Source organism: Hyperolius riggenbachi, chromosome 2 (assembly GCF_040937935.1).
Source record: "Hyperolius riggenbachi isolate aHypRig1 chromosome 2, aHypRig1.pri, whole genome shotgun sequence".
Taxonomy (NCBI): Eukaryota; Metazoa; Chordata; class Amphibia; order Anura; family Hyperoliidae; genus Hyperolius; species Hyperolius riggenbachi.
In genome coordinates, this window is record NC_090647.1 from 323180935 (window position 1) to 323195214 (window position 14280).

At 44.1% G+C, this 14280-nt stretch overlaps 1 protein-coding gene across 1 annotated transcript in view; it reads right to left on the minus strand.

The window, feature by feature from the left end:
• Nucleotides 1–272: 272 nt before the first annotated feature.
• TENT5B (terminal nucleotidyltransferase 5B) overlaps nt 273–14280 on the minus strand; it is a 36271-nt gene continuing 22263 nt past the window's right edge. Inside the window, exons 2-3 of the mRNA XM_068269238.1 lie at nt 3459–5309; nt 273–3003 (exon numbers count right to left, since the gene is read on the minus strand). Coding sequence (XP_068125339.1) covers nt 4281–5309 — 1029 coding nt within the window. The 3' untranslated portion in view covers nt 273–3003; nt 3459–4280. The remainder of the gene's footprint in view (nt 3004–3458; nt 5310–14280) is intronic.

Genomic DNA, 14280 nt, shown 5'->3' on the forward strand with positions numbered 1-14280 from the left:
CTTGTATTTCCACTGCCTGGAGTGTGGAGAATAATGGACCAGTTGAGAGAAAAAGGAGTGCCATGGAACAGGAGTAAAGATACTTATTTTTTTTGAACACCTGTACAGATCTTAGGAAGTACTAATAATGCATATATCAAAGACTACCTGAGAACGCACATTATGGACTAATAGGGCATAAGAACCCTGTTCTTGTGCCTTTCTAGTGTCAAATGCCTACATATTTAGCGATGATATACAGGAGCATTTACAAATGCCTGCAACACACCATGTCGATAAAATCCAGATCTCTTTATTGGTACATCCAAAAGACAGGCTGGTCACTAGTTTTAGACACACAGGTCCTTAGTCATAGCTAAATGTTCCTGTGTCGCTTCCCCATGAAAGGATTGCGTGGCACCGCCAGCATGTGAGGGGATTTTGGTAGCAGTCAGTTTGCTGTTCCTCTAGCTATGATACCACATACAAGTATGAATATATAACATTTAAGGAATCTGTGCATTGCACCTTTATCCTGGGTTACAATTTTTTTTGCATCTTTACTATAGGATACAGTAACTTTCCAGTGCAGAATGATCTTTTCAACTAAATTTAAAATCAGAATAGAAAAGGAAATGTAAGGCTGTTTTCCCACTTGTGTCGGACCACATGCAGCCACCAGGAGCCGATGGTCTGCCTGTAGCCCAGGGCAGATGTGTTCCACCAGAAGCTATACGGGGAGGAAGGCATCCGACTGGCCGAGATCATCGTAGACTGGACAGAAGACCGGTCTGCTTATTGCAGTGGATCCTGGGCATCTGCTGCAATGTGACAAGTGTTAACGGTTCTAATTTATAACGTAGGAGCCGTTCACTGTGGAGCAGGGAACGGGCAAAGAAAAAAAAAAAAAAAAAAAGCAAAAAGTCTGCTCAAGTGGGAACAGAGCCTTACGGATAAACCTAAAATCTTTCTGTATGTTAGAGGTGCGTGTTGGCAATTTTAACCCTTGTACAGTTTTTTAAATATTGCTCAACAATGATGCGTAGAGTATAATCTGTATTTTCATAAGGACAGTTTGAAAAGAAGTTAATTCAGGGCCTTCATTCTGAAGCTTAATGCTTGCCATATAGAATTCAATGACAGCCCAAACAAAAGCATGTGATCATTGGCGTTTAAGGCGGTGTTCCCCCACATCACATACGGCCTGCGAGAGCGGACAGTATGTCAGCTCTGATGGTCGGCAGTGAACCACATACGGCCCTGCGGGAGCAGACAGTATAATGTCAGCTCCGATGGTCCGCAGTGATCCACATACAGCCCTGCGGGAGCAGACAGTATAATGTCAGCTCCGATGGTCCGCAGTGATCCACATATGGCCCTGCGGGAGCAGACAGTATAATGTCAGCTCTGATGGGCCGCAGGGATCTACATATGGCCCTGCGGGAGCAGACAGTATGTCAGCTCTGATGGTCCGCAGTGATCCACATACGGCCCTGCGGGAGCAGACAGTATAATGTCAGCTCTGATGGTCCGCAGTGAACTACATATGGCCCTGCGGGAGCGGACAGTATAATGTCAGCTCTGAAGGTCCGCAGTGATCCACATACGGCCTGCGGGAGCAGACAGTATAATGTCAGCTCTGACGATCTGCAGTGATCCAGCTGGAGCACAGAGCAGATGCGCACAGCATGGTGCAGAGCAGCTATCCCTTACCTGCACACATTTGTTTTACACAGAATGCTAGATCACCCTTTTTAAAAATTGTTAAAAAACAGTCAAAGTAAACTGATCAGGCATGTTGAAGCAAGAGATAACAGGCAGATTTGAGAATCATCAATTCAATTTGAAATAACACATACATGGCCAATCTTAGAGTAAAAGAAACTTGTTCAGTCCCGGCAAGTCTAAAAATCAGAAAGTCTGCCGTTGCAGAAATGGGATTTAAATTTTGAACATTTTGAATCCTTTACCCAGCATTGTCCCTTTCCCAATCAGTGCAATAAGTGGAAATGTGGAATAGACTGACACTCATTACAGTTTGGACAGTACTAACACAAGGAAACTAAAAACACACAACTGAAAAAAAAATAAATAAAAAAAAAAATAAAAAAAAAAAAGGGTATATGGAGGCTGCCATATGCATTTCCCTTTAAGCAATACTAGTTGCCTGGCTGTCCTGCTAATCCTCTGCCTCCAACACTTTTAGCCATAGACCCTGAACAAGCATATGCAGATCAGAAGTTTGACATTAACAAAATTTGCTGCATGCTTGTTTCTGGAGTGATTCAGATCTGACAGACACTACTGCAGCCAAATAGATCAGCAGGGCTGCCAGGCAACTGGTATTGTCTAAAGGGAAATACATAGGACAACGTCCATTCAGTTATCCTTTAAGGGGGAACCTGAAGTGAGAAACACTGAGGCTGCCATCTTCATTTTCTAACATTGCCAGTTACCTGACCTCTGTGCCGATGCTCTACCTCCAAGGCTCTGTTAACACTGCAGGTGGAAACACTGAGTTTACCGCAACGACATTCAAAATCTCATGGTAAATGCATGCATTACTAACAGGATGCAGTTACACTGTCAAATGGAATGCAACTACACAATGCGCTCAATGGACCACAAATTCAAAAATGCCCACCTGCTGCATTTTTCGTGTAACCGCGAAACACCAACTTGAATCGGACACAATGCAAGCCTACTAGGATTCCACCACACAAAAACGCTACCTTTGCCAACCACATTTGCATTGCTGGTCCTGGAAGCACAGGGAGGAAAAATAAATTCATATGAACCAACAAGAATCTTTCCCGTTGCTTGGCAGGATTCACATTTTTTTTTTATTGCACTTACAGTAAGCCCTGTGCTTCCTGGTTACCGGGTGACTAAATTAGTGACAAGAAAAGAAGAGGAAATACCGGCAGATGGTTAAGCGATCGGGTGGCAATGCAAACACAGCAGATGGAAATGGCAGGTGTGAGCGCATTAGGTGCATCCTGAATGGATGTGCTTAAAGTGAACCTAAAGCCTCAGAAAAAAAAAAAAAATTCAACTCACCTGGGGCTTTCCTCAGCCCCCTGCAGCCGATCAGTGCCCTCGCGGCTCCGGTCCGATGCTTCTGGAACCGTCGGCGACGACTTCCGGTTTGGCCGTCACCAGCCGACAGGCATGGGAACGCGAGTGATTGTTCGCGTTCCCAGCCTGTATATCGCCCCCTATGCGGCCTCCTGACCACAATAGCAGCATAGGGGGCGATATACAGGCTGGGAACGCGAACAATCACTCGCGTTCCCATGCCTGTCGGCCGGTGACGGCCAAACCGGAAGTGTTCGCCAGCGGGTCCAGAAGCATCAGACCGGAGCTGCGAGGGCACCGATCGGCTGCAGGGGGATGAGGAAAGCCCCAGGTGAGTTAATCTTTTTTTTCCCCGAGGCTTTAGGTTCACTTTAATGCACTGTTTCCAGTATAGTGTGAACCTGGCATAATACTTCAAGCCCCTGGCCCAGAAGGAGCATGCAGATCAGATGCTTTGACTCTGGTGTGACTCCACTGGCTGCAGGCTTGTTGCCAGCGTGTGCCTCAAAAACAACTTAAGCCAAAACTACAGCACGACAGCCAGGCAACCACACTGTTTATGAAAATGAAGATGGCAGCCTATATTCCTCCCACTTCAAGATCCCTTTAAACACTGAAGACATTATTACCAGTGCTGAACAATTGTACAACAGAAACTAAAGTACTGGTAGTTCCATAGCACCAGAACACTGAACGCAAGGATTTTTAAAAAGTATAGAAATGATTTGATACAAAATGTTAGAATTCTCTGCAAATGTCTAAAAAGAAAATGGCACTTCATATTACAGATTCAGTAAAGGGGGTTGCCATTACCTGCATCACCCTCCATATCAGGACTTAACTATCACAGTTTAAAAGGAGGTAAGCCTGTAGGACCTTCAATAAAGTGATAGTGATATGAATACTGAAGTTAGGCAGAACATGAGTCTCTGAAAACTAGGAGTTAACCATTCAGGCACTTTTAGAGTTATAACTCCTTTCTTTGGTCCAAACACCCAATCGTTATGTTTCTAAAGCTTACATAAGTACAACTAGAAGGTGAGGATAAAGCCCAGTACCCTTTGTAGTCATTCAGCAGAACTGTTTCATGAAGAACTTGGAACATACACTAAATTTAATTATCCAAGTAAGACAATAACGGGCCATTACTAATTTGAAAAATAAAAGTTCCCTCAGTTTAAAGACATCAGCCAAAGCTCTCCAGCCATTACTTGGGCTGCACTTCAGTTGCAACATGGGAGATATGTCTGGTAAGACGAGTGACTGCAGGATACAAGGGGCTGTACAGGAGTAAAGTAGAAGCTGTTGTAATTCCCATCACTTATAAATGGAGCTGGCTGGTAGTAGCAGGTGAAGTTTGGAATAGCCGAGGCATGATTTTGCTCAGATAGTACTTGAAGTGCTAAAGATGCTATTACAGTTAGTGTCTGACGCCTTTCATGTCCCATCAAGCACACGGTGCTCTCATTTACTACATTGTGAAGGGTCATCAGGTAATCATAACGTTTATTCTCCATTCCCACAAAGTGGTCCTGCAAATAGCACTTTAGCTTTCTCAATTGTTCTCTTATGTCCGGAAAGTCTATAAAGTACCGTGAACACATGTACCGTTGCATAGTTTTAATTTCCACCTCCGACTTTGGCTTAAATCCACGGACCAGTAAGTTACAGTACTTGAGGAGACCACCACCTCTAATCTCCTCCGGATTGCGTGTAGCAATTGTTTTATTGCGCAAATGGTCCATGGCTTCCTCAAAACTTCCATACATACTCTCACCAGTCACAGTGGGATGGAAGCTTTGAGACATTTGCGTTTCTGAACACTGGCTGAACATTAGCATGGAGTCAAGCATTATTTGGAAGGAGTCAACACTGAATTCAAATTGGCGTCTTAAAGTGTCCACAAACTTTAACTCCATATTTTTACCACTATTATTAGATAATGAAATTAAACTCCATCTGTCACTTTCAGTACAAACTTTCACCAACTTTTGTACATAAGCTTCCTTTAAAGTCATTGGTGTAATTTTCTCCTTGTTAACACCAGGAGGAAGGAAGTCCAAGAGGCAATCCAGCACTGCATGTTTCACCACCTGAAAAGCATCAGGTCCTTTTAAGTCAACTATAAAGATGAGATCCAAATCCTTATAGCCCAGGCCACTGTCTTCATGCAGCACATGACTGGCAGCAGAGCCATTCAGTCGCACATTGTGAACTGCGATACCTTTCTGTTCTAGGCGAGCCTGGACCACCTGCAGAAAAAAAAAAACAAATAGTGTTATTACCTAAAACATATGAATATTCCAACCTTAGGTAATCTATGCACAAGATTTTCTAGCTTAGAGTTGTACTAGTTGCTGTCCCTATAAAGCATACGCTGATTCAAAAAGAACAAAACAAAACCCCACCTTCGAGACAGGACTTGAGAAATGTTACACAAATAAAATGTATCATGAGATTGTGTAACAGAAGAAAAAGGTGAAAATCTCTTGGATTTGTACTCTGCACAATTACTTACCCATTGGCGTAAGCATCACTGTAGCCAGGTAGAAAATACATACCACTTAAAGCATGGATGCTCTAGAGCAGAGATGTCAATCCGGTCCTTTGAGGGCCAAGGTCCTCACACATTTTTGACACAACTCAAATTAATTGATGGGTCTGAATCAGGAAAGGTGTGGTCCTTCAGGTAGAACACATTCCTCTTTCTCAGTCCATCCTAAACACTGGCATGGATCTGGCCCTCCAGGCCTGGCATTCGACATCTGTGCTCTAGAGTGATAATGAAAAACTGGACTACAGTGAATAACTCATGGGTACGCAGACCAAACACTTTTTTTTTTACTCCATGACGACAGGGTATACTGACTAATACCACAATATTAAAAAAAAGGACAGCCCAAAGTCCAGAGAGCAGCTTCCATTATTAAAAAAAGTGTATGAACACACCGGCTTATCAAGATAGTGCTAGGGCAAAAAAAATAATAAAAATGCACAACCAGGGAAGAAAGATGGGAGATGATCAATGAGATGCAAATATTTCGAGTTTATGCATATTTATGCAGCTTGAAAATGGACCAATCAAGTTTCACCCAAGTTTAAAATGATTGGTCCAAATCCAAGCTGCATATATTTGCTTAAAATGTACATATATTTGCATAAACACTGAAAATTTGCATATCATTGATCATTCCTAAAATATAGCAAACTTGATCAAGTACAATACAAAAATTCCAATTAACTTTGCATGACCTATTGTAATATTGCTGCCCAACTACACAATACACTGTCAGCATCAGAGGTTCAAAAATTAACCTCCATGTGATTTTGACACCCTGATTTCAGTAATGATGAAATTCACAGCAAAATAAAAAGGTGCTAGTGCAATGCATAAGTGATATAGTGAAGGTGTGCGTGCGTGCGTGCGCGTGTACCAGCCTGTGCTGTTGCAGTGGGGTCTCCACCTCCTTGCACTAGGGTGCAAGTCCATGACCAGCTTACTGACACCCCCATATGCAGAAATGTAGCCCAAAATCTCCACTCCTCAATAGCGCAATGTCTACTAGTTTGACTGCAAGTTAGGTACTTCACCCTTAGTCATCCTTTCCTTGGCAGCATCATTTTTAAAGTACTATATAGCTCAGGCTACGGTCTTTAATCATGTGTCACCGCAAGCCAGTGCCTCACATTTTATCCTTTGGAGAGTGATCATCAACCTCACCCCCAAGAGGAATTCCATTTCTAAATCTTATTACGGTAACCGCATGTTTGATAACACAAACCACTAAAGTAGATATTTCTTCCTAATACCCTAGTTCTGCTTTGATACTAGATACAGCTCATATCTCTGCCTTTATTTAGGTTGAAGTTCTCCAGGCTGTAGCTGGGTGTACCAGGAGATTGCTGGTTTCTGTCAGGTTTGAGAGCATGCTGCTGCTGCTGGACATCTTTCAGCTGCGAGGAGAAAACAGAATGACAAGCATTCATACACACTTCGACAAAAACGATCGTATCTCCTTTTTTTCATTTGACTGAATGAGGATTTCCAGTTTTCTTCGATTTTTATCGATACGGAATGCCAGATTGATAAAAAAAAAAAAAAAAAAACATTGCCGCCAGCTTCATTTTAATCCATTAACTTATTTATTACAATACATTTGGCCACAGCGAGACGGCCACTTCAAACAATACAATCTGTTACATTAACACTCATGCGACGTGTTAATGTAATTAGCGCCACCTGCCGGATGTGCCCGGCTAACGGAAAAGTACCAAAAAAAATGCACTAGTGGGTTCCAGGCCTAAGTCAGGTTTTTAAAGAGTAACTGTCAGGCTGCAGAAGCTAATTTAAACCTCTATTCTCCTGTGTTAAAACAGTTTAGAAGGAAGCCATAAAGGCATTATTGAAGATAAAAATCTCTTTTACCTTTGATGTGTTCTTATCAGAAAAGCTGTTAGACCTAAGAGGACGCAAGCCACATACTATACTGCAAAGCATTCTGGGGCCCTCCCCTCGGCTGCTAATGAGACGTTTCAGCAGCTTGTAACTCAGTCCAGCACGTAGCACTGATAAATCTCCGGGGCAGAGTACACTGCAGGAGTCAGCTATTGTTCCTAGCCACATGGCTCATTAATATTCACTGCACACTGTGTAGTTCAAGTAGGAGCTTATCTGTGATCAGGAAGCAGGCAGGACATGACGACACATTTGACAGAAAAACATGGAGCCTGCCATGAGCTGTCAGGAGCATCTATCTCTGCATATACTATATACAAATTCTGTGAAGTACAAACGTGGACAGTGAAATGCATATGTAATGTAAGTACAGCCAATCTTTAGCTACTGATATATGTGTTTATTTTCTCTGAGACCTTATACCTAACAGCTCCTCTTTAAAGAGAGTCTGAAGCGCGAATAAATCTCGCTTCAGACCTCATAAATAGCAGGGGCATGTGTGCCACTGCTAAACCGCCGCTATCCTGCAGCTTAACGGGGGTCCCTTAACCCCCAAATCCCCCTCAGTGCAGCAGGGGAGCGCTTCCTGGTTGGGGCAGGGCTAACCGCCGCAGCCCTGCCCCACGCGAGTCTGTCAGCGCGTATCTCCGCCTCTCCCCCACCCCTCAGTCTTCCTTCACTGAGAGGGGCGGGGGAGAGGCGGCGATGCGCCGCTGATAGACGCGACTGGAGGCAGGGCTGCGGCGGTTAGCCCTGCCTCCAGGAGCAACCAAGTCTGCGACCAAGAGTTGCAGTGGGGGGTTTGGGCGTGAAGGGACCCCCATTTAGCGGCGCGATAGCGGCGGTTTAGCAGGGGCACGTGTCTAACCCCTATTCCACTCCTCAACTTGCAGTGCAACATGGAAGCATTAGTAGGCATCATAGTCCCACTTCAGCCAAAGGGTGGAAGAGAATGCATTTTTATTACCCAAATCCAGGAAGTTATCAAATACAAAACTCCACCCATTACCGTGTGATGGCTAAATGCATTCTCCAGCTGTTCTATGAAAATCCCCACACCCTGTCCATGACATCACTGAAGCATGTTGCGCTGCACCTCTATGCAACAATTAGTTGAGCGAGCGCGCGCACACACACACACACACACACACATACATACACACACACACACACACACACACACTTGAAAGAGGCGCCCTTGGTGGTTTATAAAAGAACTTAAAATCAGTATAAAATCGACAAAATATTTTGAGGTGGCTTACCTCAAAGAACCAAAAATCCTTGATGAAAACAAGAGATTTTATTAGTAGCACAGGCAACGCGTTTCACGGGTCTGATCCCGCTTCCTCAGGCCAAACAACAGTGCCAAACTACAAAGATATGGTCAGCATAGGGAGCCTCTACTACTACTACTACTAGAGGCTCCCTATGCTGACCATATCTTTGTAGTTTGGCACTGTTTGGCCTGAGGAAGCGGGCTCAGACCCGTGAAATGCGTTGCCTGTGCTACTAATAAAATCTCTTGTTTTCATCAAGGATTTTTGGTTCTTTGAGGTAAGCCACCTCAAAATATTTTGTCGATTTTATACTGATTTTAAGTGCTTTTATAAACCACCAGGGCGCCTCTTTCAACCAATTGTTCATTCTATACCCCCATACCTTATGGTCTGAGGGGTTGAGACAGAATACACGTGGGTAACCACGGTAGAAATCTGTCTCCCTTCCTTTTCTAAGGAGAGCGACCGCATCCAGATCCCTAGGGATCACCCCGAGTGGAGTCGGGTTCATTGTCTCCACCTGCTTCCTGTGGTCAGTTGCCCCACTGCAACCCACCTTTGTGAGTAGTCTTGTTTCCATTCTCTATATCCAATTCTTCCTTTGACATATTACACTATTGGGCTCCCGTCCTTGTCTCCTGTGTTTTTTCCCTAGAGGGTGCATAGACACCCAAACCCAACCTCTGTTTAATACGTTGCCCAGAAACCATAGTGCAGAGTGATACACGCATGACTAATTGTCCAAGAGGACCCTACTTATAGGCAGAGAGAACGCTCACACGCACATACATCATGTAGTGATGGACAGTGTCAAGTAAACAGCAAGAACCCACATTTAGATGGTATTTAGTGCAACTACTTTGCCTTTTTGAAAGCATACCAAGCATAACTGATGCCTTTATAGAAATCTAAGGGGCCCTGCAAGTAGATTGTCCCAACTTCTAGAAGAATTATGTACCACTAGCTGAAGACGCAGCATTGCCCAGGTATGCATTTGGTTGTTGTTAGCTCCATCCACTTTTTCTTACCTTGACACACAGTAACTTATGACCAAGTCTGTGAGCTTTGGGGGTCCTTGGTATCAATTACAATTTTTGCATTGAAATGAAGCAAATCTGTTTGGCTGTTTGTGGCTACACTCCCCATTCTGAAATTGAACCAGTCACCAAATGTACCAAGTTTGAGGCCTCTGCCATTAACATTGTAAGAATGGCAACAATTTAAATACTCCCCTTGAAAATCAATAGTTGAATGGTGATTTTACTGTTGTAGTCTCCAACTTTCCTAAATATTAATCCCAATGACCAACTGTGGTAAGTTTGAGAACCCTGCCATTAACAGTGTAAGAATGGCTCCAGTTTACATTTTCCCTGTGAAAAAAAATGTATTTGGTTTCACCCACTTTTTGTAACCTAGACAGTCACTCAATGACCAAGTCTGTGAGCTTTGGGGTCCTGACAATAATGTGAGAATAGAAGCAGTTTATCAAGCAAAGAAATATGATTGGCTATTTTGGCTCTGCCCCTTAAGTGAATTTGAATGCCAGTCACTCAATGACCAACTGTAGCAAGTTTGAGGCCTCTGCCATTACCAGTGTAAGAATAGCAGCAATTTAAATAGTCCCCTTTAAAAACTATTTTGATTGCCTATTGTAGGCCCCACCCACTTTCCTGATTATTAATCCCAGTTACCCAGTGATCAACTGCGCCAAATTTAAGAACCCTGCCAAAATAATGACAAAAAAAAAATAAAATCTGATTGGCTGTTGGGGCCCCACCCTCTTTAGCGAATTCAGACCCGCCACCCAATGACTGGCTGTAGGAGGTTTGAGACCTCAGCTATTAACAGTGTAAAAAATGGCAGCAATTTAAATATTCCAGTTCAAAACCATAACCATAGGTTAAATTTGATTGGCTATTGTAGGCTCCACTCACTTTCCTGACCATTAATCCCAGTCACCAACTGTGGGAAGTTTAGCCTCCTGAGCGTTACACCACTCAGGAGGTTTTGCATTATCAGTGCCCCTCGCGCTAATTGATTAGTTTAAATGGGTCCATTAGATACTAGCTAGCACTAGGCTAGCTAGTATTGTCTGCCGCCACCTCCAGAACCTCCCCAATCGCCCGCTGGATACATTACCCTGCCTGGATCCCACAATAGGTGCAGCCTACCCGCTCAGCTCCAGTCTTCACTTTGGGGAAGATCGTACATGGCGTCTTGACATCACCGACGTCATGCGCAGTCCCAATCCTGCCCATAGTGAGGCCCGGAGCTGAGCGGTAGGCTGCTCGATCACTGGATCCCGGCGTGGTAATGTATCCAGCAAGCAATTGGGGAGGGGTGTTTGGGGTGATTGCAGCAAATACTAGCTAGCATGGTGCTAGCTAGTATCTAATGGACACATTTAAACTAAGATTAATTCCGGGGGATCCCTATCGTCAGCAAAACCTCTGCAGCAGCATGCCCGGGCACACTGCAAAGGAGGTTAAGAACCCTGCCCCCAAAAGTGTAACAATTGCTCCAGTGTACATTTTTCTAGTGAATTTTTTTTGGCTCTGCCCACATTGCCCACTAACCTTGACACAGCCACTCAATGACCAAGTCTATACGTTTTTGGGTCCTTGGCATCAATATAAAAATTTTCCTATTGAAACGAAACAAATCTGATTGGCTGTTGGTGGCTCCATCCCTTTTTTGAATTGCAGTCACCAAAAGACCAAGTGTACCATCAAAAGTGTAAGAGAATTTTAAATCCCCTTAAAAATCAATAGGTGAATTTTGATTGGCTGTGTAGGCTCCGCCCACTTTCATGAATATGAATCCCAGTCACCTAGTGACCAACTGTGCAAAGTTTGAGAACCCTACTATTAACAGTGTAAGAATGGCTGCAGTTTACATTTTCCTTGTGAATTTTTTGTAACCTTGACACAATCAATCAATGACCAAGTTTCTGAGCTTTGGGGTTCTTGACATCAATGTGAAAATGGAAGCAGTTTATCTAGCAAATACATGTGATAAGCTGTTTGTGGCTCCACCCCCTTTCCTGAATCTTAATTCCTGTCACCCTGTGATCAACTGTGCCAAGTTTGAAAACACTGCAACAGTGTAAGAATGGCTGCAGTTTACAGATGATCCGACATGGCTCAGGTATGCATTTGGTTGTTGGCTCCGCCTACTTTTTCTAACCTTGACATACAGTCACTCAATGATAAAGTTTGAGCTTTGGGGTCCTTGGCATCAGTAATTTGTATTTTCCCATTGAAATGAAACAAATCTGATAGGCTGCTTTTGGCTCCACCCCCTTTTCTGAATTTGAACCTTAGTCACCCAATGACCAACTGTACCAGGTTTGAGATGTATGCCATAAACGGTGTAAGAACAGCAGGATTTTAACTTTTCACCTTTTCCGCCCACTTTCCTCAAATTTTTCACTTTGGTCACCAACTGTGCCAAGTGCGGGGACTCTGGCTTTATTTCTGTGAGAATGGCAGCCCTTTACATTTTTTCCATTGACATGAATGGGTGAAATGTGATTGGCTGTTTGTAGATGTGTAGGGGAGACGCGAGACCCCCAGAACATATCATCCCAGGTAGTAAGTAATCTGTATACCAAGTTTTGTTGAAATCAGTCAGGGCGTACACGAAAATTGCGGCACATACACGAAAATAAATGTATTTAATATATCTATCTCCATCTCCCTGTCACCACCACCATTCGCTGCATGTAAGAACACACTCACCCCCATACTCCTCCTGCTCTAACTGCTTCCTACGGGCCGCGCATGTGTGTTACACAAAAGGACAGACACACAGGAGGTGGATACAGGGATTTTTATTGTATAGGATTCTGTGAATTTCAGTTGTTTGTTGCTTCCTTTTGTTGTACTCCCAGATGGGCGTGTGTACGTATGTGCGGTGGGGGAGAAGGGGGTAGCAATGGGCTCACGAGTAGTTACCTACTCGAAGTTGTGATTCAAATGATGCTTAACTGCCTAAGCTGTGTGCTGGGAGGGGGGGGGGGGGGGGGTGTAACTTACCCAGAATTCCTTCGGCTTATATGTGTCCCAAACGTCTGGCATGCGGCCTATGGATGGGATGCGTTGCAAGACTCACTACCACACATCCTTCCGGGTGAGAATCTCTTCTAGAAATATAGCCGTTTGTTTTTAGGAGTCTAAAAAGCTTTATATACGATATATACACTCTTCTGGGAAATTAGCAAGACTCATGCCACAGTAAGTCAAAGATAATTTATGTATGGAATCTAGAACAGAGCGTGTCATACAGCAGGGAAGCTGGCAATGTTCCAGATGCATGCTGACAGGAAAGAGCTGCTGGAAAGATTCTAACAAGCAGAGGAGGACTTCACATTCCTGTCCTTTCAGTACAAATGCTCAGCTCCAATAGGTTAATACAGGATATTCCTTGAGACACTGTATTTTTCAGATTGACAGCAAGTGTAAGACATTCAGTGGGGTGTTGTGGCAAAGCCGTAGAGTCAGGAGAAACTTTTGGGTACTGTTACGGACGGTTGCGGGGCCGCAGACGCGTCCTAGAACCACCCGTGAAGAAAATGCGATCGCAATCGATTCTCTGCATCGATTACGATTCAGATCAATAGAATCTGGATTGGTTGTGTAGGGGCTACCTGTAGCAACCTGGAGTTTCCCTTTCTCCCAGCTGTCACGGAACAGCCGGGAAGAACGTAGGCGAATCTGGAAGATTCGCCGTCGGTTTCTCCGATTTCTTGGTCAGATCTGCTAGTCATTGCAGCGAGCAGAACTGACATTCCTGTTTTTTTTTTTTTTTTAATAAAGACATTCCTGGGTTTTTTTTCCCCCCTTTCCCTCCTACCACCAAAAGGCACGTTACTGCTGCAGAGTGCCCCTGGCTTCAAGCTGTGCTGATGGCCCATCCATCAGATGTAGTTGATAAGCAGGATGACAGAACCAATCTAGTTGGGGAAAGTTAGAGACATTCTGGCTACAATCCCAGCAGGGGAGCTGACACGTAGCTGGCTGCCCCCAAACTTCAAAAGAGCCTTTGCCTAGGAATGACATGCTGTAAATCCCAGATGTAGATCATATTCCATAAACTGCTATGTGTCATATTTTCTGTGTTGCCAGGCTGGCAGACCCTCCAAACTAATAGAGCGCGATGGGCCCTGTCTGGCGCTGGTTCTGAGAACGTTTCAAAACATTCTGAGGTAAAGACTGCCAGTTAGGCATTTCAAAAGTGCCCTGATGATACCACAGGAGTCCCACCCCTCATGTTTGGTATCAGACTGCTGGGTTAATCGACACAGACCTGAAAATGTTAGTAAATCTGCCCTGAACTGTACGGTTCTGTGAGATAGAACCCATATATGGTTAGATAGGATTTCTGGTCCCCAGGACAAGGGGAGGACTCATCTTCTAAGGGGGTGTGTGGCTCCCACCCTCACTCCCTGCTACTGGATCAGGGGCAGAAGAATGGCAGAGGAGCCAAACT